At 45.0% G+C, this 26389-nt stretch overlaps 1 protein-coding gene across 1 annotated transcript; it reads right to left on the reverse strand.

Moving 5' to 3' along the window:
• LOC128951003 (hepatocyte nuclear factor 4-beta-like) lies at nt 1-25145 on the reverse strand. Its single transcript, XM_054296130.1, has 11 exons — nt 25031-25145; nt 21242-21244; nt 18773-18944; nt 16792-16886; nt 8620-8726; nt 7497-7652; nt 6745-6832; nt 5801-5953; nt 2823-3059; nt 1298-1411; nt 1-134 (listed from the first exon to the last, which is right to left on the reverse strand). The coding sequence occupies exons 1-11, from the start codon at nt 25143-25145 to the stop codon at nt 1-3; spliced, it is 1374 nt and encodes a 457-aa protein (XP_054152105.1).
• Nucleotides 25146-26389: the final 1244 nt, after the last annotated feature.

Genomic DNA, 26389 nt, shown 5'->3' on the forward strand with positions numbered 1-26389 from the left:
TCAAATCTCCTGCTTGGGCATGGCTGTGTGAGGCAGCAGCTGCACCACGGTGCTGGGCCCTGCGCTAGAGCCTAGCTTATAGTCTTCACTGCCTGTGCTGGCAGAGGGAGATGGAAGGGATGTCTCAGGAGAGGCTGTGGGAGAGAAAACAAACAAACAGAATTAACGTGGATGCTGTTCAATGGAAAGCAGCAAACCATCCTACAAAGCCAGGAGCAGGAGCTTGGGGGATCCTGGCACGTCCTTCTTTCCTGGTTTGTGAGGAGGCACAGGGTGGACTGGCAGGCATGGGCCAGTTCTCCTCAGGGTTTTGCACTTGAGGAATACCCCCAAGTGCTCTTCAATCCTTCATCTCCTTGTCAGAGAGGAGCCTGCAGCCCCACTGTACCTCCTCTAATCTCTTTTGCTGGAAAGGGGCTTAAAAACTAAATAAAAGCCACTTAAAATTCATGATGCCAACATTTGTATAGCTGAGAAACAGCAAAATACACTGACTACACAAATACACCACAGGAGGTAAATGATTGTGACTGGCAGAGGGAGGGAGACTGTGAGTACAGGACATTGCGGTTGTTAAATTCCACCTCCTGTTCTACTTTCCTTTTTCCACAGCCTGGTCCTGCAGGGGATAAATGCCTTAACCCACCCCCAGCAGTGCCCAGGGTGATTGAGGATGGGCTTGCATTCAGGTCCTGTTTTTTGGCAGCAGCCACAGGGAACTCCTGCCATAAAGAACCATCTGTCCTCTATTGTGGCATCTCCCAGCGCTGCCAAATCCATAGAAACACTCAATCTTGATTTCTAGCCCTTTTTTTCAGTCTTGTTTTGTTTCAGCAACATCTCAAAACCCCCCTGGGTCATGCTACCATTAAAAATCCTAACTTCTCTTTGGAATATGGAAAGGACTCAGCCAGGGGAATTGTGAGCTCTGATTGCAGTGTAAGATTTAAACACATATAAATAAACTTAAAGAACTAAACTAAACTTACATTTACTTTAATAAACTTAAAGAACTTAAATTAAATTTATTTTTAAATAAATAAACAAACTTTTTAAATAAATAAACTGTTTAAAAAAGAAATAAAATTTTAAAATCAATCAATAAATAAACTTTTAAAATAATAAACTTTTTTAAAATAAATAAAATTTTAAATAAATAAATAAATAAATAAATAAATATGAGCTGTGTCTGCTGCCCAGTTCCTTGGCTATGCTGACACTAATAATGTAAATATTGTAAAAATGGGCTGTAAATAATGTTAAAATGGCTGTAAATAACATAAAAAGAGGGACATACGGTCCGGAGCAGTGTGGATCACAGAGGTCATGTTGCTTTGCAGGACATGTCCTGGCAGTGGTTCCAGGTTGAGGTTGGGAGGTGCTGACTGGTACTGGAGATCAGCAGAGGTTCCTGCAGGTGGGATTGGGAAGAGACATCATTCCTTGCATAGTTCCTGACAAGATGCTCTGGGCAAAATCTTTTTCATGCAGAGGATGTGGGAGACCTCTGTGGGTGAAGGTTAATGGCTCATCCTTGCTTCCTTCCCCTGCTCTCAGCCTCTGGCTGTGTAGGAGCAGCCCCCTGGGATGTCTGGGCTTTCAGCTGCTCTCCAGCTGCCTGGGCTGTGTCCCAAGTGCTGCTCATATCTGGATTTCCCCTAAAGTTATAACTTTTACACATTTCCAACAAAAGATGTGTTGTCTTCCTTAAACTGCCTCAGGTTGGAGGCCTGCGTTGAGTCCCACACCACAGAGAGCATCCTTTGCTGTGAATCTCACCTAATTGCCAGAGCTAGGCTGGAAAGAAAGGCTCTGGGGTTGGACTGGAGTGAGAAGGATCCTTCAAGCTGCAATTCATCGAATGGTTTCGGTTGGAAGGGATCTCAAAGCTCATCTCATTTCAACCCCATGCCGTGGGCAGGGATGTCACCCACTGTCCCAGGTTTCTCCAAGCCCTGTCCAGCCTGGCCTTGGACTCTTTCAAGGATCCAGGGGCAGCCACAGATCCAGGGGCAGCCACAGCTTCTCTGGATACAGGGAAGAATTTTTTCCCAACGTCCCACCTAAACCTTTTCTCTTTCAGCTTAAAACCCTTTCCCTCCATCCTCACAGAATTCACAGAATCACCAGGCTGGAAGAGACCTTCAAGACTGAGTCCAACCCAGGACTCAGGATTTCTTCTACTGGGAAGCTGAGAAGCCTCAGATAAAAATGAAAACAATAATTATCTGATTTGCTTCTCCCGCATTTTGCTGCTTTGGAATGTAGCTGGAGATAGTTTATCCAACACGTGAATTGTTTTGCCTTAATGATCAATCATCGTCAGGCTATGTCAGGACTCTGGAGAGAGTCACGAATTTTCATCATCATTTTTTGTAGCCTTCTGCATCCTTTCTCTATTCTTTAGTACAGTTTAAGTATAGCACAATATATAATAAAGTAATGTAATGTAATGTAACATAATATATAATAATGTAATGTAACATAATATAATTAATATAATTATATCAATATAGTTAATATTAATATTAATTACACATGAATAATTATAGTATATTCATAAAAATAAATATGTATCATGAATAATTATATTAATATGATTATATGATATATAATATAATATAATATAATATATATATAATATAATATATATATAATGCAATATAATGCAATATAAAATAATGCAATATAATGTAATGTATTGTAATATCATATCATGTCATATCATATCATATCATATCATAATAATTTAGCCTTTTAAGAACATGGAATCAGCTTCAATCATTTCCTTCCAACCACCCCAGAAAATCCCCCATCCCTACCTCCCAGCAGCATCTCCTGCAGCAAGCTGTCGATCCTGGCCACTCCGAAGAGCTTCACAAACTGCACCTGCTCGATCATCTGCCAGGTGATGCTCTGCAGGGGCGGCAGCAGCAGCAGGATGTCGCTGAAGCGGCCCCGCGAGTCGTACTGGCGGTCGTTGATGTAATCCTCCAGGTTCACCTGCACCTGGAAGCGCATGTTCTTCACCTTGCCCGGCTCGCTCAGCCCTCTGCAGTCTGGGACAGGGGGAAATGCAGTTACAATTGCTGCCCTGTTGTTCTAGGGTGAGGGTATGATGCTTGTATCCTCATTCGTGTGTTCTGGTTTAGGGCAAATTTGGGGGAAAACCTCCAGAAAGCAAACCCGCACGGCCCCTCCCCACAGCCAGTTTGGTAAAGATTCCTTGGAGAGAAGTGGAAATAACCTGTTTATTTAACAGGCAAAGCACCCCCTAGCACACAAAATGAACAATGCCAGATGACAACACTCTTTCACCCTTTCACACTCTTTCACTCTGTCACTGCTCTGAAAAAGATGACAAATTCAGAAAGTCTCTCTTAGGGGTGGTCGCTCTGTTATCAGCCACAAGGTGCAAACTCTCGGTGTTTCCCGGGTCCCAGTCCAGAGCAGGCTCGAGTGGTTCCAAAAAAGGGAAAGGAAAAACAGTCCAGGGAAAAATTTGGACTGCTTAGCTAAACTAACTAATGAGCAGAAGCAAAAGGCAGGAGCCAAGCAAAAAGCAAAAGCAACACCATGTACTGCCCTGTCTCTGTGTCCCGCCAGCTGTGGGAAAGCAGCTGATAACAGAACCCAAAACAAAACATTCACTCTTCAGAGCCAGTCTTGAAGGCACAGAACATATTATCCAGCATATACAGAACACACAAATGGGGATCCAAGCATCATAAAGTCACCCTAGGACACCTGTGCAGGCAGATGTTGGGGATAGTGAGTAATGGGATGGTTGACTATCACAATTAAAAAGGGAAATATCATATATATATGTTAAGAGAAGTTTTATAGATTTATAGCCCTGTTTTACCGCCTTGTGTTGTTATCAGGGGGTGGCCTGGGTTTGGGACATTTGGGAGGGTTGGCTCGTTACTATGGCAACAGCTGACCTCCATTCAGAATTTAAGGAAGTCATGTCCACCACTGGACATGAAGGATTTGATGGACAGAATTTTGGGAGGGACTAAAAGGTTAAAAGGTGAAGCTTCCATTGTGTGGGTGAGCACATGGTGGGAAAGATCCTCTGTTCCTGGCAGCATATTTTCTCTATTCAATTGAATAGAGAAAAGTCTATCTGTCTTCTGTTGTATTTTTGATAAGGTTTTAATAAACCTTTCTAAATGTTTGGAAGTGAGTAGCATTTCTCACAGGCAGGCTGTTTGCAGGGAAGAGGATGAGATGGCAGTGATGGTCTGAGAGGGTGTCCAAGATCAGCTGGCAGGTTGGGCTGCCATTGCTTCACATCTCACATGGAACGGGGAAAAAGTGAGGGGAATTGGAGGGAAAACAGTAATTGGAGGAGAAACACTAATTTGAGGAGACTTTGAAGGGAAAATGTAAGAAAATAGGAGCTTGCTTCACATGGATGTATCTGCCTACAGCCATTAGCGAAGGGGAAAAATTTAGAAGTTAAAATATTTTTCCTTCCAAGGAAACAGCCTGGAATTTTCCCCTGAAAACTTTGAGTCACAACTGCCACCACTAAATGCAAGGAGTTTTAGTGCCTGCATGTTGTGATTACACTCACTGCAGCATCAGGTTCTTGTCTTGCTCTCCTGCCTTTGACCTGTGGTCAGTCCTTTTTTTCAAGGACCACTTGTCCATCTTAAGCAAATAAATTTATCCCTGGGTCGGGTCAAGTGCTGGCATTTGCAGCCTCCCACTCCTGCCTCTGCTGCTATCTAAACCTGAGATTTCTGGATCACTGCCCCATTTCCTTCACTGTCTGCAAGGAATCCACAGGCACCACATTTTGGGGAATGCAGTGCCAAGAGATTAGATAAAGTGGTTAACAAATGATTGTGTGTCAGCACCAAGCTCTGAGGACATTCCTGCTCGTTAGCACAGATGAGCTTCACACTCCCTCCTTCCAGCTGAAACCTCAGCACCTCGTTGTCACATTGATCTAAAGCTGCACACTGATCAGCTGAGAAGGTAATTTGTCAAAATCGCTTTGATGAAAGGTAATTTGTCAAAATCAGTTTGATCCCTCCTCTGTTCACAGCAGGCTTTGGTGAGCCAAAGCTCATGATGTTCCTGAAACTCCTGGATCTTGATTTTGAATCAGTGAATACAGCAAAAAACCCAATAATTAATGGATGATACTCTGATTTCTCCATGCTAAAACACAAAAGGGCATTGTCTGGACTTGGGATTGTTCTCCCACCATCTCCCTGAGCTCCAGGGAGATACCCACTGGAACCTGGGCCAAGGTAGAACCCCCTGTGCTTCTGGAATAAACACAGCAAAGCTTCAAAACAAACTGCTTTTTCTCTGTATTTCCCTGTACTCCATTCTGTGGATCAGCCCTGCCCTGGGCTGCTGCTGGCTTCCAGCAAGATCCATTAGCACATCCCTGATATTTCTGGGCACTCTGAGCAGCCCAGCTCTCTGTGGTTTCTGATGGTGCTCTCTGGACTCTCCACAATGCTGCTTGTTTGCCTCTCTCTGCTTATTATACATAATTAATGCAGGCATGTATGTCCTTAATGATCATCTCCTGCATTTCAGGCTGGTGGGCTTTTCCAAAACCAAGCTCCTGCAGCAGCCAAACTCCTCCAGGGCCATGTACATCAGCCTGGCTGGAATTCACACTCAGGAATTGCTCACTTCTGCCTTAAACCTGCACTCCTGAGCACTGCCCATTACAGCACGGGCAGGCTGGGATGTAGAGCAGCTTCCAAGGGGTTTTCCAGGATTTTGGAGAGCCCCCAGCTGCTGTGCAAGCCCTGAGAGGGAATCTCACCTGGGTCAAAGAAGATGATGGCTTTCAGGCAGGCGTACTCGTTGTCATCGATCTGGATGTCCCGCAGGGGCTTCACCAACTCGTCCAAGATTCTGGTGGCCACACGAGCGATTTCCAGCTCTGGGCAGTGCATTGGGATGATGAAATCATTCCCTGGGAACACAAGAGGAATTCCCCATCAGGTTTTGGCTCCAGCTCTGCTCTCATCCAGCAGTTCCCTGATAGTCCCAGTGCTGTTTGCAGCAGTTTCCAGCCTGCAGCTTTATAATCTGATCTGAGAGAGAAGCAAGGCCCAGATCTCATCCCCTGGTGCTCATTTGTCTCACCCACACTGTGCACACAGCCTGCTCCGTGTTCTGCTCTGCTTTGCCCTGTGTTACATCGAGCATCTGTTTGTAAGCAGTGCTGCACTGCTTAATTTTTGGTTTTCTTTTCTCACACAATGTTATCCCTCACTCTTTTCCTTATTGTGAAGCTTTTAGGGTCAGTATTCTCATTTTTCTGAGAACAATCCCACCTGTGATGGAAAACACCTATTTTCCAATAAATAATAAATAATAAATAATAAATAAATAATTTTCTTTTTCCTATAAAAGGAAACACCTATTTGCACTGTAATTTTTAATAGACATTTCTGCTAAGTTTCCAAGTATCTATACCCAAATACCTCATTGCCTGGGCTTTGGCAATTTCAGGTGCACAACCAAAACAACCCAGTTTGAGATGCCATTTAAATCCTGGGGATTTCTCATCCACAATTTCAAAGCAGTGAGGGAACATTTACAAAAATCCCAGTGAATTTACTGGCTCCTTTTTACTCCAGCACTGAGTCTCCACCCAGATGTGCAGCCCAGGAGTGCAGAGGGGGTTTCAGGGGTGCAGAATGCTTGGGAATTACCTGGGAGGGTGAATTATACAATCAGGAGTGTGTTTCACTACCTTACCTAACAGCAGGAAGTCAGTGTATGGTATGGACCTCTTGGCCACCCCGAGGAGCAGATGTTCCCCTGCGTGGGCTCTGAGCAAGGCAACCTGGAGGAGACAGAAATGAGATTCCATTGGAAAAGCAGAGGATGGAGTGCTGAGCTGGTGCTGTTCAATTTGGTGTTTGCTTAGGTCTGGCAGATCTACAGATAAAGTTCTGTTCAGGGCTAGAAAATACCAGTGTATGTTCATTTTAAGAAGTGCTGCATTCATGGCAAACCAAAGGAGAAGATGTTTTCAACTAAAAGAGCAAAGAGGGGCTTTAATTAATTTGAGTTCTTAGGAAATAATCAGATTCTATATTCAATTATTAGATACCACTAAAGGCAAAATCAGAACTGCCCTGTAGTTCAGAACTGCTGAGAAATTTGAGTTCTTTGGAAATAATCAATATAATATCAATCAATAATCAATAATATTCAGTTATTAGGTACCAGTAAAGGCAAAATCAGAACTGCCTTGTAATTCAGAACTGCAGCTGCCTGACACAATCAGAATTTTTTGACTGGGTCTTTTGCAGGTTGGACTAACCAAATCTATATTTTTGAGGGACTTTGGCTCCTGAAGTTATTTTTAACTGGTCCCTCTTTCTCTCCTGTTTGCTTTCTGCAGAGGGTGATCTGCATGTTAATGCCAGATTCTCCGGTGAGAGCCCAGCTGGGAATTCCTTTCAAAGGCACTGGATTTACTGGGAAGGGCCATTGCTTTTTACCTGGTCATCGAGGGGGAGCTCACAGAAGGCTGGGATGTATTTTGCCCATTCCACCAGCACCAGGAGCTGCTGTTTCATGGATTCACACACGTCGTTGATGGTGGCAATCTTCTTCATGGCAATGTCTGCGCTGTGCACGGGGCTCAGGGGTAAATACTGAAAGAGAAACCAGTTTTGGCTGTGTCTGCACCAGTACAATGCTGTTTTATCCCCCTCCACAGCAAGGGCTCATCCCTGGGGAGATGCTCCCGCTGTGGTTGGGCACTTCGTGCTCAGCTGTGTGCGACTCGCAGCCCATGGAGCAGCTTCCACGAGGTGGTGCTCAGTCCCAACACACACCCAGCCCTCCTCAGCCTCCTTCCCCGCTCTCCAGGACAAAAATCAACATTCCCATCTCAGCAGCACCGTGTCTCAGCTTCCCACCAATCCCTCCAGCCAGCCAAGTGCATTAAATGCATCCAGCTTTTCTCCCCCAAGTTGCTCTCAGCGACACAAAACTCCGTGGCAGGGAGAGGGTTAAAACCAATAATTTTTGAAAAGGAAGTGGGCTCATTGCTGCATGTAATGTGCAACATCTGGACCCTGTGTTTCAGTGGGGAAAGGGTATTTGCATAAGAATTTAAAGGAGGCTCAGGGTGAAATTAATGGTGGGGCGTGAAATAAAAAAGCAATCAGCGTCAGCTGAAGCCCAGTGGATTTACTCACATTATTTTTCTGCCCTGATAAAGAAGTTATGTGCAAAGATACAAACAACCACGAGTGGAGTATTGTGTTCAGAGCAGGACAGAGTGCAGTGAGGAAGGATAAAATTCTGTGTGAATGCAGTGAGATTTTACGGGTGCAGCAACAATTTAGGCTGGGGGAAGAGGGGACCTGGGCTCTGCAACATCCCTCAGCCCTTGGAATTTCAGCTTTCTATCTCCCACCAAAGGATCATCTGCTTCCTGCAGGATGTATGGTCTTGGTAATGGATTTTTTTCCTGTCTGCTTTGGGTTATTTTACATTTTCTTCCCTGTGGGTTTGTGCAGGAGCCATCCAAGGGCAGAAAAAACCCTGGTATAGTGGGCTGGGATTGCTGAGGGCCATGGACCCATTTGGAGGGGCTGTCCCCACGTGTCCTACCTGCTGTGCCATGGCCTCAGCCTGGGTGAGGATGTTGATGGAGAGGGAGCCATTGTCCTCATAGCTGCTCCTGCGGATGCTGATCCTGTCACGCTCGTTCTGCACGGCTGGAAGGAGAGACAGAGGTGCTTGTGTCAGGAGAAACTGCCAGTGCTTGTGTGAGAAAATCCCAATGGCTGTGTGAGAAAATCCCAATGATTGTGCCAGTGAGAAACTGCCAGTGGCTGTGTGAGAAAATCCCAGTGCTTGTGGCAATGAGAAAATCCCAATGGCTGTGTGAGTGAGAAATTCCCAGTGATTGTGGCAGTGAGAAAATCACAATGATTGTGTGAGAAAGAAAATCCCAATGGCTGTGGCAGTAAGAACTCTGCCCCAAGCAGTGGCTGCTGCTCCCTGTGGTCCCTCAAAGGAGTGGATGGGGCTTTGCTCCTGCAAGACCCTCCAGTGTGGCTGGATTTGAAATAAACAGGCTCTGGAGAGGGGAAAAGGCCATTCCAGAGGGAGAAAATCAAGCACCAGAGGGGGATGAGGCCATTTGGGGTTCAGAGCAGCACCCATGGGGGGTTTGCTGGTCCTGCTGGATTTGATGCAGCTCAGGGGGAATTTGGGGGTTTGGGGTCACCTCTCTCCACCTGGCAGTGCTGGAGCCCTGGCCTTTGTGCCCCTTTGTGCCCCTTTGTGCCATGGCTGCACTGAGGGCTCTGTGCTGAGCTCCTGATGCAGCAGGGAGCTCCTGGGGCTGCACCTCACCTCATGGCAGGGCTGGGAAAGCATCCCCTGATGCCACCTCAGAGCAGAGCAGCCTTGGAGTGTCCCCTGCCCCTGAGGTGTGACCCCAGGGGACATCTCCACTCCTGAGGCACAGAAAGAGTCACTGCATGGAGGAAGCTCAGAGAAAAGGAAGTTTAAATCCCTCTTAAAACCATTTCCTCAGTGTTGCCCATCACACAGCCGATTTCAGCCAGCCTGTGACACATGAAGACAGCACCAAGCCAGGGTTTGTCACCAGCCCTGCTGCTGCAAATCCCTGCTGGAAACCAGCTCAGAGTCCTGAAACAGCAACACCACAGACCCTGGACACACTGCAGGGACCACAGCAAAATGAAGATTAACCCAGAGCCTTTGCTGGACATGCCATGGTGAATTGGGAAAAAAACCTGATTTTTGAGGCCCATTCCACCCTTTAAGCCATCCTTCCCCCTGAAGCACCAGCCACATCCATCATGCTCCATCAGCCCTGCACAGGGAACAGAAGGCAGGGATTGCACTTCAGCATTTATTTTTGCAGCAGCCTCTGAGAGCTGACTCACCTCCACTGCAGCCATCAAGTGAAACAGCAGCAGAGAAAAAAAATAAAAGAGAATTTCAATTGAACCCAAGCTGGTTTCAGTGCTGGTTTCTCCCCCAAGCCCTCCTGCCTCTGTCCAGCAGCTCAGGGCTGGGGAAGGAGCCTGAACACACTCAGTGTTCTCCTGGCAGCTCCCAGATCTTGGCTACAACAGCTCAGAGAGGCATTTGTCACATCCCTGAAGCAGAGGGAGCAGGATCCAGCATGTGGTGATAGGGCAGCACATCCCTCCTCCTCCTCCATGCAGCAATCCCAGACAGATTTCACTTTGTTTGGGGTAAAATGACTCAAACGGAGCTGCCAAAGCACGACTCACTCTGTGCTTTAACCCCTTGGGTACAGAAACACTGCTACAAAACTGGCCACTTTTGAGAAGATTTTTCCAGCAATTTTTTTCCCTTTTGGCAGAATCAGCAGAGTCATTTTGCCACCATTCTTCTGAGTCTTTGCCTCACTGCTGGGTCTTGTTTTAGAGCATCAGGACTCATCCCTGGGAATCCATACAAAGGAAAAAAGGTGGGCACTGCTTTGCACAGTTTGAGGGAAGGTGTTTCTTTCTGCCAGCTCATGTCCAACCACTGCTCTGTTTTCCTAACCAGCCTCTGATGAGGGGCCAACAAAGCAAAAGGGCACAAAACAAGCAGCAGTGACAAAAATCAATGCTTCCCCTTATCAACAGGGTTTATTTTCCAAGATCTGGGGCTCAGCCTTGCTGTCAGTCAGGATCAGCCTGACTTTGTACCTGCATCCATTTCTGAAAGATGCCACGCACAAACACATCCCTGGAGCATTTTCAGCCTGTGGGCACTACAGAGAGGCAATTTGTCACCAATTTAGAGAACAAACAGCTTTTGGGAGGCTCTGCTAACCCTGCTCAGACAGCAGCACAAGTTGCTCTGTGCTTGAGGGCTCAGCCTGAAGGTGAAGGTGGTTATAGGAACCACAATCTTGGCACTTCATGGGTTTTACTGGACCACCAGAAAGGTCAGGGGCAGCATCTCAGGAGAAATAAGCTTGACCCCATCTGTGTCATCACTGTTTTGTAAAATCCCCAAACACCTGGATTTATATCAGATGCTCCCCCACATGCTCTCAGGGTGAGCCCCTCTGCCAAGAAAAAGGACAAATTTTGCCATTCCAATCAAGCTACACATCTGATTTTCTGTAAATCCTACAGTGCCAGGCAGACCTGATCCCCATGACAGACTCCTTTAAGAAGCCTCAGCCTGTTTTTCCCCCCAGTCTTTTTACGGTACATATTTCAGTGCTTCCCTCATGCTCTGATAAGCTCAATCTTCCAGTGCAAGTGGATGGTACAGAGTGACTTTCTCAAGGTGATTGGGGTGTTATCTCTGAAAGCACCCAAGATGTGATGGAATTAGATACAAAGGGGAGTTAATGTTTCACCTGCCACAAAAATTAATCTATTACTGTGCAGTGATTATATTGCTGTATTTATTGTGTTTGTGAAAGGGAAGGGACAGGTCACTCCTGGTGAGGCAGTGGGAGTGCTCCAGGGACCTGGGGGTGCTGAGCTCAGCTGGGATTTTGCCTTTGCTGTCAATAAAACCCAACAAACCTGCAGGAATTACTAAAAACCCAGTGCTGGATCCCTCTGTCTCCTAGGGGCTGCTATTTCCTGAAGTGCCTGGCAAAATCTTTGCTCTCTGTTTTTTGGGTTTTTTCTCTTCTCTGCACATTCCCAAAGGCAGAAAACACCACAAAGATCCACCCATCCCTACAAAGAGTCCCTAGGATGGTGCTGGGCAGGGAAGGTGTGTCCCTTAGCTGGGCTTTCCCTCAGGGAGATGGGAGAGCCCTGGGTGTGCTGGGCTCAGCTGTGATTTTGCCTTTGCTGTCAATAAAACCCAACAAACCTGCAGGAATTACTAAAAACCCAGTGCTGGATCCTTCTGCTTCCCAGGGGCTGCTATTTCCAGAAGTGCTTGACAAAATCTTCGCTCCCTGTTTTTTGGGTTTTTTCCCTTCTCTGCACATTCCCAAAGCCAAAAATCATCACAAAGATCCACCCAGCCCTGATCCCCAGATCCCCAGGATGGTGCTGGGCAGGGACAGCCTGTCCCCAAGCTGGGCTTTCCCTCAGGGAGAGAGGAGAGAGGGCAGAATGATGCTGGTGTCCCCCTCCAGGGACTTGTCCCTGGCTGCAGCATGTCCTGGCAGTGGGAAGGGGATGGGAACACAAACAAATGCTCCCTGTGACGCAGGAGAGCCCTCGGAAGGGTTTTCTGTCACTCTGAGCAAGGCTGGACACTCTGCCTGCAGCTCTGGGCAAGCACACAGGGGCTGTGGGATTGCAGCAAGCCCCTGCTTCCCAAACTGCTTGTGCTCACTGCCTTGCCTGGCATGAGGAACCTCCAGGGAGTGCAGTAAATGGCACTTGTTGCAGACATCTTTTATGAAAAATCCTTTCCTTAGGATTTTTCCTCCTGAGAAGCTGAGAGGCCTCAGGAACAAATGTAAAAATTGATTATCTGCTGCTGTGGAATGCAACAGGTGCATCTGGGATTGGTCTCATGTGGTTGTTTCTAATTAATGGCCAATCACAGCCCAGCTGGCTCAGACAGAGAGTCTGGGACAGCTGCCTTTGTTATAATTCCTTTCTATTCTTAGCTTAGCTAGCCTTCTGATGAAACCTTTTCTTCTATTCTTTTAGTGTAGTTTTAATGTAATATATATCATAAAATAATAAATCTAGCCTTCTGAAATATGGACTCAGATCCTCGTCTCTTCCCTCAACCAAAAACCCCTGTGGACACGGTCACAGGCACTGGCTGGGAGAGCAGCAAACCAGTAACTTTCCACAGCAAATACAGGGGTTCCAGCTTTGCCTACACAGGAATTACTGTTTCCATCATTATTCCACTAAAACCAGCCTCAGTTAATGCTGCTGGGGTTGGAAATGCAGTGATAAATAGCACAGAGGGAGCAGGAGGAGGGCAGTGCCTGCGTACTGCACTCACCAGTGTTCCTGTCTTCACCAACAGATTTACTCCTCCTGCTGCCTGATTAATTTATATCCACAAATAATCTTTTTTTTTTTTTCCTGAGCTACCTCGGATTTTGTAGGTGTGGTGTGTTTTATTTGCAAACAAATCCCAATGGTACATGTACATTTAATCCTTTCATGGGCTTGTGGGCTGATTTATGACTACTGAAGGTAGAGAAGATCCTTTATCTTTTCCATCCTTCTTTGCAATAAACTGCAGTCCCAGCATTCTGAAAGCTGGCAAAAGAAATGTGCAAACAAAAGGTATGAAACAAGATAGAGGCCTTGTGAAGCACAAATAAAACTGTCCTATAAACCTGTCCAATTTCACAATAATAAAGAACAGCCTCAAACCCTCCCTCAAACACTCTCTCCTTCTTACTGTTGCAGCAATAAGTGATATAACTTTTTTTCTCTTCTGTATAAAACTAAAGAAGTTCATTCACATTCATAAATTACTTTGAAGGGGATGAGAGGTTAAATATTAACCCCTCATTTTTTTCCCCCCCACCAGCAAGCTGAATCCTGACAGTGCAATGCTGCCCTTTTAAAAGGTTTCCAGGTTTTCAGGCACTCAGCTCCATGTGAGGAGGTGACCTGGCTCACTTGAGGAATCACACCCTGCTGATTTAGTCCAGGTTAAACATGATCTCAGGGAGATGCTAAAAATAGAATCCTGCTGTTTTCTTTGGGTGTTTGAGTACCTGGTGTTCTGCTCAGCCACTGATGCTGCAGTGACCCAAAACCCTGTCTGGTGGCATTGTGCAAGACAATAGAAATCAAAGCTTCTGAGCCAACAGAAGAACTCAGGGGGAACAGCCAGTAACTCCCCAAAACATCCAGACCACCCCCTGGCACAGCCCCAACACAAGAATAAAGGAGTGAATCTCCTGTAAAAATCTTAGATTCTGATCACAGAGCTGTTAGGACATAAGAGAGGTTTTTGTTCAGGCAAGGCTTTCCCTCCCTCCTCATCCTAAATTAAATGGTTGTTATTAAAGTGAATTATTGATACCAGAAATGCAACTGGGAGAGGAGTGATTCTGAGTGAGCTGTTTTCTAGGAAATCTGGGAACTGGACTTTCCATAAGACTCAAATTTTGTCCCTTCCCTGCTCTCATTAGTGCTGATGGAACCTGGATCCCATGTCAATTCACAAGCCTCTTGTGGAGGGCATCTTGGTCCTTCCTGAAAATAGGATCAAATTCAGGCTGTACAGACAAGACAATATAAAGATCCTACAGGTAATTTTCTCAACCATTCCCTGGGGAGCCTGTTCAGTGCCCTATCACCCTCTAGGGGAAGAACCTTTTCCTAATATTTAACCTAAACTTCCCCAGTACAGTTTAAATCCTGTGCCCCAGGCAGATCTGGTCACCATGTAGCTCAGGTATTTGTATTATATATTAGGGGAGAAATTTGCCTTCTACCAGGCAACACAGTTCCTTGTAATTCCTTATCCACTAGAAAAGTTTCCAAAAGGGGAAAAAAAAGAGAGAGAAAAAGAAATATCCAAACGTGTCACATCACATCTTACAACACATGAAGATTGGGGAAAGAAAAAATAAAAACAATCCTTCTGGATCCAAAATTCCCATTTATCAGTTAGTTCTGCCAGGGAACAGCAAGTTCTCCAGGCTGAGCACACAGCACAGAGCAGTGGGTCAGTGGGGCACGGCGAGGGTGACCCCACCCTGGGTGTATTGTCACAGCCAGCCTGGGAAAAGGATCCTTTCCTGCTCCTTCCCCTCTGCCTGGATAAACAATGCCACTGCCACACCCTGGAAACTCTGACTGCCGTTATTGGGGCTGGCCCCAAAGGAATGTGCCAGGGAAAGAGGGTTGTGCCAGTGCTGGGACACAGCATTGATATCATCACTGCCACCTCCCCAGACCAACCCCTGCACGCTCCAAAAGATTTTGTACAAATATTTGGCCACTCCAATAGCGCCCCATCCAAGACACGGCTTCTCCTTCTCCCTAAGGCTTCGCAATGCTGTTTAATATTAATCTAGAACCACCCAAAAGCAAATAGCTGTGTTCTTTTTGTGCACACAATTGTGCAAGAACTCTTCTTTCCCAGTCCTGCACATGTGCTCGGGACAGAGCTCTGGTCAGCTAAGCGAATTTCTGCACAGCAGTTGCTCAAGGTGCTCTAAAAATCTTCCTTGCCAAACACAGGAGCGTTTTCCAAGCGCACAACCTGACTGCACTCATAAAAAAGTTTCAAGGAATGTGACGATGTGGAACTTGAAATGAGTCATCTCCCATCAAGCTGCACTCAGTGACGGAGGCATGAGCCAAGGTTTTATAACTTTTACCATAAAAACCAATAAAAATCATGCTTCAGCTCAAAGAATAGATCTGATAAGGAGATTTCAGCCTTTCCAAGCAGTGCAGTTTGCTGCATTGGCAGTTGGCTTGATCCCATCTAGAACTGACCAAATGAGCTTCAATTTTGTCTTTATTAATTTGAGTACTATTTGTTTTTCCATCTGCTGTATTTACTCCATTTCTCCTAAATTAAACCAGTCGGCATTTTTGCTTCATCCATGATTTATGTCAGGTTTCAAAACACCCTTTTTCTCCAGGAAAACATATGGTCAGAACATGGGAAAGATCATTTAATCACCAGTAAAATCTTATGAATTACCAGAAATCGACAGCACATTTCCCCTTGGGTTCAGTGGGGCCACAATTCCACCCCTTGGGTGAAATTGGTGGCATGGAAAGAAACTTCCAAGCTCTTTTCTACCTCCCTCATCTTTTAGCTGCCAGTGGGCTGGGAAACAGCACAAATGAAGGGTGAGGAGTGTGAAATAGCACAAAGGGTAAAGAGTGTGAATAAAGAGTGTGAAACCATCACCCAAGAACCTGCACCTTGAGTAAGTTGGGCCCTCAGTTTGTCAAGCACTCAGTGGACAAGGACAATCACAATAAAACAGGATCATCCATGCTCTCCCAGTATGCAGAACTGGACAAGAGCTGAGGTAGATCCCAGACTTCCCCAGGGAAGCTACATGTAGGCCCAGGTTGACAGAAATGTTTTTTTTCTTGCAGAGCATTAGGCACTATGACAATATTTCATTTAGAAAAGGCACATCCTGCTGGTCACTGGCACCCAAACCTACAACTCTGCTCTGCCTCAGTACAAATGATGGGAAATGAAACACAGAGTCTTGGCCAGTATGGGATTGGTCCTTCAGTGCTGGTGCTGGTGGTGGCTCCACAGTCACCCTGTCACCAGCAGCACGACCAAAGTGTTCTGTTCTGAGTCATGTTCCCTGCTGGGGTACATGAGTCAGCTGAGGGGGACACATGGGTCACCCTGCTCCTGGAGCTCTGCCCATGCCCTGTGCCATGCAGGAGAGGCTCCCACTCCTTCAGGCTGTACCTTGCCCTTGCATGCAGCTACGTGAGCATCAGCTGAGCCAACCACACCACCTGAAGCAGCAAACTGATGGCATTTATGAGATTGGAGGTGGCAGATCCTTGCTGAGATTGGCACAGGTGGGATTAGGGGTCACACCAGTGGGTATGGAGAGAGGAAATTGCCATTGTAAAGCACTTAGAGACCTAATAAGGCCCATCCCTTTCCCAGGACTAAAAAGCCAGCCTCACAGGATGGGTGAATAACTTCACTGGGCTCTCATTGAAATTGAAATAAAAGGGCAAACAGCTGCAACAAAAAATATCTCCCTGTGACCCACAATGATCATCCCTCCAACCAGTGCTGCTGCTGCTCCCCACCATGCTCTGCAGTGGAACAGGGCCTAAGACAGCAGCAGGAAGGCTGGAAATGTCTCTTTGCACCCACCTTCTTTCTTCATGCCAGCTCTGAAGCATTTCTTCAGCCTGCAGTACCTGCACTGGTTCCTCTTGTCTTTGTCTATCACACACTGTCGGTTGAACCTGGGAGGAGATGGGAAATACAACTTGGAGCAACCTCCTCACCCTGAGCAGCCCCAAATACAGCCCCAGAGCTCCCTGAGCTCCTCTCTGCATGATCCTAGAGAAGAGTCAAAGGTTTGCCAGAGATGGATTGAATCAGTGTTGGCTTGGCCCACCTCCCCTTTTCCCCACCGCAGCTCCTTCCAGCTGGGAGCTTCAGACCACCCACCCTGCAGGGATTGGGATGGGTTTGGCCATGAAAACACGACTGTGACTCCAGTTGTGCTTTTGTAGGAGCTCCATCTCCCACGTCCAGACAGTTTTTGGGTGTTTGGCGTTGGGGTTTGTCTGGTTTCACTTGTTAACTATGCTACGATCTGCGTAGAAAAAAACGCGTTAAGGGTCACAAGGCCTTTGGGCCTGCGGCCTTGTTCTGGGGCCCATGGCCTCCCAATCCCTCCCCCTTTCCATGGGGATTTAGGAACCCTTGCGCTGTTCCAGGGGTGGCCCACACAGCCTTGCCAGCTCTCCCCATGGAGGGTGAAACAATGGAGGGGGAATCTTTCATGCAGAGAGGAGATGATGTGGGACCATCAGGCTGTAAAAGCTGAGGCACTTTCCCAGACTGGGAAAAAGCCAAAGGTACAAAAGCCCAAAGACTTTCAGAGGAATTCACGTCTGCCATAAGCAGAGCTCTGAGCTGGGCTGAGCTCACCAAATAAGGGCTTGCACACAAGCTTGGCTTCAATGCTGTGGATCTTCCCTGAGCTGCCAAATATCACAGAGATTCATGGATTCCTGGGGAGAGGCAACTACTCTGCTCCCAGGAGACCGACAGCTGAAATTTCAAATAAACCCTTACAGAGCTCATCTCCTCCTGCAGAATTCCCACAGCTCATGGGATGGGCATTGTGCAGATGGACACTGCTGTCACCGCAGATGTCTTCCATGTCCTGGAGTGATAAGGGCACCAGGAATATTTTAAACAAGTAGGGTGACTCGCATTGGAAAAATTTGGAATGCCCTTAGAGGAGGAAAAGCTTTGGAACAGAAAGAAAACTTCCAGGTTTTAACTAGAGATGAAGGGCTTAAGTGTATTGAGGTTGGGATTTCTTTCCACTTTCTCCTGTGCTAAAATAAATATAATTTTTCCTAAGGTCAAATCAAGATAGCAGCTTTATAATTTATAGCCTCCTCCTGGCAAAAAACCCCTTTCAAATGTATACCTGTGTGCCAAAGTGGATGTGAATCATCTCTGGTCCACACATATTTCTCAGAATATTCATAAAATCATCACTGATAAGTGAGTGTACATAATTTATTGTATTTCAAAACAAGAATGAAGAAGCTGTGAGAGGGCTTTGGAGGTGACAGATTCCTGGATGCCTGTTGTTTTTCACCAGGAAAAACAAGAAAGATGAAATCTCTGGAGCTTTGGTCCTTTGCCACCTTGGCCTCCCCTTGCTGTGCTGTGACGGGGTCATGGTGCCACTCCACACCCAGTGTCTGTATTTAGGCATTTTACACATCAGTCAAACCTCAGGTTTTAGGTTGGACCGGAGGGTCTCAAAGATCTTTTCCAACCTTATCCATTCTGTGGACTATGAGTTTCCCTCCATTCTCAGGTCTATGATTTTCCCTCATTTTACCCCGTAGGGAAAGCAGTGATGGCGCATTCGCTCAATGCACCACAGATGGTCCCAGGGTCCAAATGAGATAGGGCGGCGTTTAGAGATAGGACTGAATTTAGAGATAGGACTGAGTTTACTCCTTATAAACCAAACTGCAGTGCTACTGGTGGCCTTCACAGCATGGCAACTTGACATTTGACATACAATCCCTTGATTCCAACCCCAAATGATTTCCCACGTTAATCGCATTTTTTGTTAATTGCTGAGATTTGGTACCTGCAGGAGTAGACGTGGTTCTTGCGGACGCTCCTCCTGAAGAAGCCTTTGCAGCCATCACAGCTGGAGGCCCCGTAGTGCTTGCCAGTGGCTCTGTCCCCACAGATGGAGCACAGGGAGCTGACACCATTGGAGAGCAGGTTGGGGTTTGCTGACTCGGCCGCGATGGCCTCTGCGGGCACAGAATGGGGACAGTCAGAGCTCCCTGCCATGGAAACCTGCCACTGGGATATTTTAGGAAAAATCTCTTTGCCAAAATCTTTTCTCCATGGTTTTCTGCTTTGAAATGTGATTTAAAGAGTTGTTTACCCAGCATGTGAATTGTTTTTAATTAATACCAATCACAGCCAGCTGTGTCAGACTCGCTGAGTGTGCCACGAGATTATATTATTCATTCCTTTCTAATTTTCTCGTGTCTCCTTCTTCTATTCTTTTAGTATAGTTTTAGTATAGCATATATAATAAGTAATGTAATGTAATGTAATGTAATATAAAGCATAATATAAAGCATAATATCATATCATATCATATGATATCATATATCAGCCTTCTGAAACATAAAGTCAAGATTGTCATCCTGAGGACCCTCAAACACCACCACAGAAATCTCTGAATTTATGGTCATGTTCTTCCCAAGATCAGCTCCTTTCTGGTATTGGTGTTTTTCTGCACTTAATTGATCAGAGAGATTTCAAGCTGCATAGCCCAAACTGCTCTTGAGAATTTATCAATTATCACTGCTTTCCTGGAGAGATATAAAGAAACACCATTTGCATGTGAGTTTTTTGCTTTTGAGGGATATGGAGCCACCTCTTCAATGAGATACCTGGAGAACATGGTTCAAAGCTGGTCTCCACAGAAGAAAATGGGAAAAAAAAGCTCATTAACTTGAATAAATAGAATGCAGAGAAGAAACAGGAGAGGCAGAAAGGATGAACTGCTTCATGTCCATGACAGAGGTGCTGAAGATCAAAGACTGCTCTTGATAGCTCCTCTGCAGCTGGAAGGCAGAGACAGCAGCTCCCACAGGGATCACTTCAGCTCTAAGTCTGGTCCCTCCTCTGAAATTCTCTCTGAAGAGACTCACTGCTTTCCACTAGAAAGCAACAGAGGTGTGCAGGAAGATCAGATTTCTAAATTAGGGACCTAAAATAAAGTGTTGTCCCTTTGCTCTCCCCGCCCTTGGTGCAAACAGATTTTTTTCTGTTTTATAATAAATATATATTTTATATTTATTATATATATATTATTTATATATATATATATATATAATAAAAAATAAAGGTGCAAACCTAAAATAGTGAAAGTATCTGCTGTGCAATAAAATTGTAATCAAACCCCCCATAAAAAAATAAATAGCAAAGCCAACAAAGCTTTAGTTTTTTGAAAACTGGATAGTTTCTTAACTAAGGCTGAGACTAAGACATTCTTAGCCAAGATTTCACTAATGCAAACTTCAGACATCCTGTCACCTCCTAAAATAACCCTTTTGGTGCATATTCACCTTCTGGTGTGTGGATGAGTAAATAAGTGGGTTATAGCAAGATGGGAGCAACATGACAAGAAAGAATGACAGCACCAAAATCATTCCTAGGTCACAATGACAGGAATTGAGATTTGCTTCTTCCCAAATTCTGTGTAAGATTCTCCCAGCCCTGACATTTGTCAGGAAGTGACACTTGGGTCCTTTGGGAACATTGCCTATGTCAGAGATGTTTAATGGCAATTTAGGTTGATTTTTAAGGGGTTTTTTCAATTATTTTTTACTTTATATTACTTAATAACTTAGTATTAAATGAACAGTATAGAATATTCCTTTGAGGATAACTGCAGAACATTTGGGCATCTGTTGTTCCATCCATTTTTTGGAGGAGCACATGACATAAACAAAGACACTGTGTTGGATTCCATTTTAAAAATTCGCACAACCGAAATAAAGATAAGGCAGCCAATTTCCTCTTCACTCCCCTCATGCTTTCTCTAGACTTCAGAGGAATCAAGCCAAGATCAAATAGTTTAGATCTCCAACAGACTCTTCATCCAGGACCAGATTGCAAAATATTCCTGATGCTGGGAAGTATTTACTCACCAGAAAAGACTTGATTTCCTTTTATATAGGATGTGAGAATCTGCTTGCTGTTATAAGGAATAAATTAATTATCTGGCCTTAAACCAGGTGTTACTGGAGGGGAACCATCAGCACTGTGTGTGTGAGGGCCCTTGGAAATTAGCAAACCAAATTGTGCCCTCACTTGTATCCATGGAAGCACAAACAAATCACCAGTGAGCTGGGTGGCTCTGGGTTAGGGCAGCTCCACAGCTAAAAACTCAAACCCTGGGAGGGAGCCACGTGTGCTTTCCAGCTGAATTGGCTGAATGTGGACACAAATTTTTACAAATAAAAGGAAAGCCCTAATCCAGAACGTACGTTAATTAGGATCACAATTTTTAATTACAAAATCCGGCCACCAGCTAATGATGGGCTCCAAATGAGAATTAGCTCAGAGAAGAGCAAAGCACAGCTGAAATCACAGGCACCAGGAGACTCTTTAACACAGCTTTCAAACCTCCCCAATATTTGGGTTTTTCTGTGAGGAAAGACCAGGATCCCTGGCAGCAGATTCCCCTGCCTGCCTGTAAAATCTGCTTTTTGTGCTCCATCCCTGCCTGCCACAGGGAGATAACCTGAACAGCTCCTGTGCTGTGCTACGGTGCCTTTGAAATCCCCACTGCAGAGATGCACTTGGTTCTGTTCTCCAAGAAGAGACCACAGCTCATCCTGACTTTGTGTGGCTCCCAGGCTGAGCTGAGGCTCTGCTTGTGGCCAGACCCCTCACTGGGGCTGCGCTTGATTTCACTCGCAGAAATATCTGAAGCTGGTTTTTGAGTTATATATATTTTTTTGAGTTATATATAATTTAAAAATACATTAAAATCTAATATATAATAAAATATATAAAAATAAATAGTGTTATAATTTTTGGAGTTATATATAATTAAAATGTATGTGAAATTAATATAATATAATATAATATAATATAATATAATATAATATAATATATCAATATATATTATTAATAGAATAAATTATTATATTATATTATATTATATTATATTATATTATATTATATATATTTTTTGAGTTATATATAATCAGTGTGCAGACTGGGAGCTCCCTTAGGCTTAGAAAATCACCCAGTGTCTTCCCCAGATTTGGGATCAGCCAAGTTCACAACTGAAATGCACAAATTTTTTGGTACCTACTGCCTCTGTATGTTAATCATTGTCTATGATAATGCCAGTTTTACAGTGATAAGAAATGACACTGAGGATGTTCTCATCATACCTGACTCCTGCACTGCTTTTCCTTTCAGTTCCTTTACTGGCTGCAGGTCTTCTAGATGCACATTGTAAAAGAGAATTGTCTTGCAATACTTTCCAGGGTGGCCTTTATCTACCAGGAAATCCAAGTTTTGGTGCACATAATTTGCAGTTAACAAATCCCCTGATTACATGCACTGAGCTAGAATGTGAAGAGATCACAAATGTGGGTTTAGGGCTTGAACACACACAAGGAAACTCGGTGCCAAAGCCAGCATTGTGAAACCTGTACACACAAATGTAGGGCAGGAGGGGGTTTAAATCCTGGCCACGTGCAGGGCAGCCTCTTTCCACATCAGCTTTTAGCAAACAGAGGAGTTTTTGAGATATAAAACTTAGCTGTGATTTAGTGACCCCACATCCTAGAGGAGCAATGATGAAGGTGCTGTTCCAGGCTCAAGGGATGGGAAATCACTGCCAAAACATCTCTGGTGGCTTTTGCATGCTCTGAACTGGGTCAGACTGGGAAAGATGTCACCAACCTTGTGCCAGGGCCCCAAGGATCAGTGTGGGGTGTGGGGCTGAGGACAATGAGCACCACCCTGGCAGAAAGCGCTCCGCAAATTTCCAATGAAGAATTGGGGCTGCATTGCAGCAGTGATTCACATCATCACCGAAATGAGACAGCTCTGACAGGAGTGTGAGGGAATGGCCATTAACCACACATAAAAACTGAGAATATGGGTTTAGTGCCAGTCAAGGTGAAGGAAACAAATTTGTACAGAATGGGAAAATTTCTGCTGCTACAACACATATTTCACATAGGAATGACAGAATTAGCAGTGATTTTTTGCTCCTTTCCTTTTGTCATTCTATTTAAACCTTGCATATTTCTTATATCACTCCCATAAAGTGTTCTATTCTTTATTTTGAATTAATCTTAAAACATTTGCCAAATTATGAGCTATTTGAAGGTGGAAAATCCAAAATACATATCTGGGCAAATCTCAGAATGATAGTAGCTTCATGAAGAAGAAACATCTGAGCACAGGAAGTGCTCCACAAAATTTTTCTACCCAAAATTTTGATGAAATAATGTACTGAAGAAGGAAAGAGTTGGTTTCAAGAAAGCATGACCTTATTTGAAAATATTCCAATTTTCACTTTTGGAATTGTCCCGACAATAAGGAACTGCACTGAGTTCACCAAAATAAATATTTCATCCTTTCCTGTTCATGTTTATAGAGGGCAAAGCTGTCATCATCTAGTAAGGAAAATACAGATGAACCTTAGGAGAGATATAAGCAATCTTTAAAAAATCCAATATAGTTATAAAAAGTACCTAAAACGAGCTTGTTTTTTGATTCTAAGAATTTTTAAAATATTTCTGAAGCCACAAGGAAACTGTAATTTGGAATTACCTTAGGGGACTGAACTCAGCTGGACAGCAATAGATTTCCATGCATGGCCATTTAATGTATTTTTTGAAGTTATTTTTACAAATGGTAGAGAAGGACACTTACCCAAGACAAACAAGCTAATTTCAAAGCAGCTACTTCCCGAGAGAGCTGGTTAGTCATTAACAGCTAAACAAATAACACAATACCGAGTTTGATAAAGTTCAGAAAAAAACTCAACCTGTCAGTTCTACTGCATGAATCAACAGAGAGCCCAAACAGACACTGGTCGTTCGTTTACAAAATTATATTGAATTTCAGGGAAATTTGTGCTGCTTCAAAAAGTGGAAAATATCTTCTTGTTCAACGGGAAGTGACGAAGAAAAACATCTGTGTTAAATTCCATTTTTGGAGTAGGATGGGAGGTGGAAAGCTTTCTGCAAAAATATGATCCAGTTTAGCTGGAGCTTACAAAAATTATATATATTGAGAAACCTTGATTTGGAGACAGCCAGAGCTTTACAGCAGGCAATTTAAAATTCAGGTTCCTTTGGGCCTTTTAACTTTACTTGTCTCCTGACCTCCCTCCAGGCCCTACATTAATAAGTCTAATCATTTTATATTGTAGATGATATCCCTACTGAAACTCTGATTTCTTTTGATGAGCCAGTTAATGAGCAAATGTGAAAATCCCATCTTAATTTCACTAAGCTTCTTAGCAAATTAAAAGCCTGCCAAAACTCTCCAAAGGGATCGCTAACGCCAGAATCTCATTCAGCTGCACGATTGGTTTCATACAAGACGACCAAAATGCCCTTTATTTTTACACAGCGAGCAGTTGATTTCAGAGGATGGAGTTCCCTTTATGCCAGAGTAATTTTGACTGCAGAAAAATTAAAACCCAAACAAAGTGCTTTATTCCTGCGAACTGAGCGGAAGTGTCGGCGTATAAACACTCCCGCCTCCCAGCCAAGTCCTTTGTGCCCTAAAAACTCTTGGACCATCTTGGTAGCCAGAAAAGGAATACAAATCTAGCAATGGTTTGGATATTGTTTCTCAATTCAAGTTCCCAGGACCAACTTAAACAAGGCACACGGTCATGGACAAATGCTGTTTGGGACGACATGTTTTCCCGAGGATTAAACAACAACGGAGGCCGTATACGGGAATGAACCACACATTTGAACGAGAAATATTGGTAATAACTCCTTTCCTAAGCTATACAGCAGGACAAACCCAGGGAATGCCATGAAGACCTCTATCAACACCGGCAAAACTTGGTGGGCTCTTCAGGGCATGACAATCAGCCCGCCAATGAAAAGAATAACCCAAAAGAATAAGCCAAAATGGGACCGGCAAGCAAAGGGGTCGCGTTTCAGCCCAAACATCACCATGGATGCAACAGAGGTTGACAGGTCAGCTGCTTAAATATTACCCCTTCCACCCTTTGCCCCATACCTCCCACCAGCCTTTCCTCTGTGTCCAGCTTTACAGCAAAAGTAGCGGAGCTTATTCAAGAGAAAACGAATAAAAATCTCACCGGTGTTGTTGGGGAGCACGCGGAGGTTGTCGAATTCCAGCATGGTATAAGAGGAGTCCAAGGAGTCAACATAATCTGGCATATCCATGTCCATGATGGACTGACAAAGCTTCATTATTACTTGACAACAGCGAGGGAAGTGGCAGAAACAGCCCCGCTGTCAATCACGGCCAAGGTTTCCTCTGCAGAGAGAGACACCCCGCTCCTGGCGGTGACAAATCATTACCCAGCTCTGCCCGCAGTCCCTCCCCGTGCCAGAAGAGAAGGGACGAGGCCAAACCCTCTGGCACAGTCCCCTCCCTTCCCGGGGTGCATCTCGCTCTCTGGCTCCTGATAAGGTGATGCAGATAAGGCCCAGGCTCAAACGCCTTGGATTGCATCTTCGGGTCAATACAGCAGCATTTATGGCTGCTCCTGCACAAACATTTTGAGAAGGGCTGGGGAGAGGCCGACACACACATGTGTCACTCTCCCAGGGCAGAGTGGTCACATCCAATCACCAATTGTCACCTTGCTGGCCTACCAGCCCTTGGGGGAAGAGCAAACGGTGTCACTTGAGGGTGGTGAGGACAATAAATCAATGTCCCACCGAAAGAGGACCATCAAGGCAGGTCAGCATGGAGAACCTGAGTTATTTCCATGAGACACACAGTGCTCACACCTTGAGTTGCTGCTGGAAGGGGGAAATGATGCTTCATTCACACCCTACACATGGTCTCACCCTGCTCCATAGGCAGAGGCGAGTTGGAGGAGGTGACTTCCACCCACCACCCTCCATCCCTCTCACCTGTGTCTTCCTCCCCACTCCAGGCAGCTCCAGTGTCCCAGAGCTCCCTCTGGGGCAGAGCTGGGCTCTGCTGATGAGTTGTCTTCATGGAAGGTTCCAAACATGGCAAATGGTGGAAATGGAAAAGGCTGGGAGGACTGGGCAGAGTACCCCACAGATGTGTGGAGTCGCATTCCATGCTGGCCCATGCCTGGCTTTTCTGGGAAAGGCCTGTATTACAGAAATTAAATTCCAGTTTTTCCCCCACAGGCCCATGATGTTTGGTCTGGATTTTTTTGTAATTTACTGAATTTTACACGAACCAGCTTTTTTGATTTCCTGAATTTTACACGAAAGTTCTTTCCTTGTTAAGGAAAGAACATGAGCTGTGCTTCAAAAGGCTGGAAACAAAACTCAGCCATGCATAGCCATACAGCTTGGAGTGATTGGTTTATTCCCACTTTGATCTTCCAGATGCCCTCCCTGACATTACAGTTCCCTCTCCAGTGACGTGGTTTTTGTGTCAGAGGGTCTTTCCTCTCCATGAGCTGTTCTGAGAGATCCAGGTCAACATCCTGTTGAACTGGGAGGAA

This window comes from Melozone crissalis, unplaced genomic scaffold, assembly GCF_028551555.1.
Source record: "Melozone crissalis strain CALT ecotype California unplaced genomic scaffold, PUWL_Pcris_2 ptg000007l_1, whole genome shotgun sequence".
In the NCBI taxonomy this organism is placed as follows: domain Eukaryota; kingdom Metazoa; phylum Chordata; class Aves; order Passeriformes; family Passerellidae; genus Melozone; species Melozone crissalis.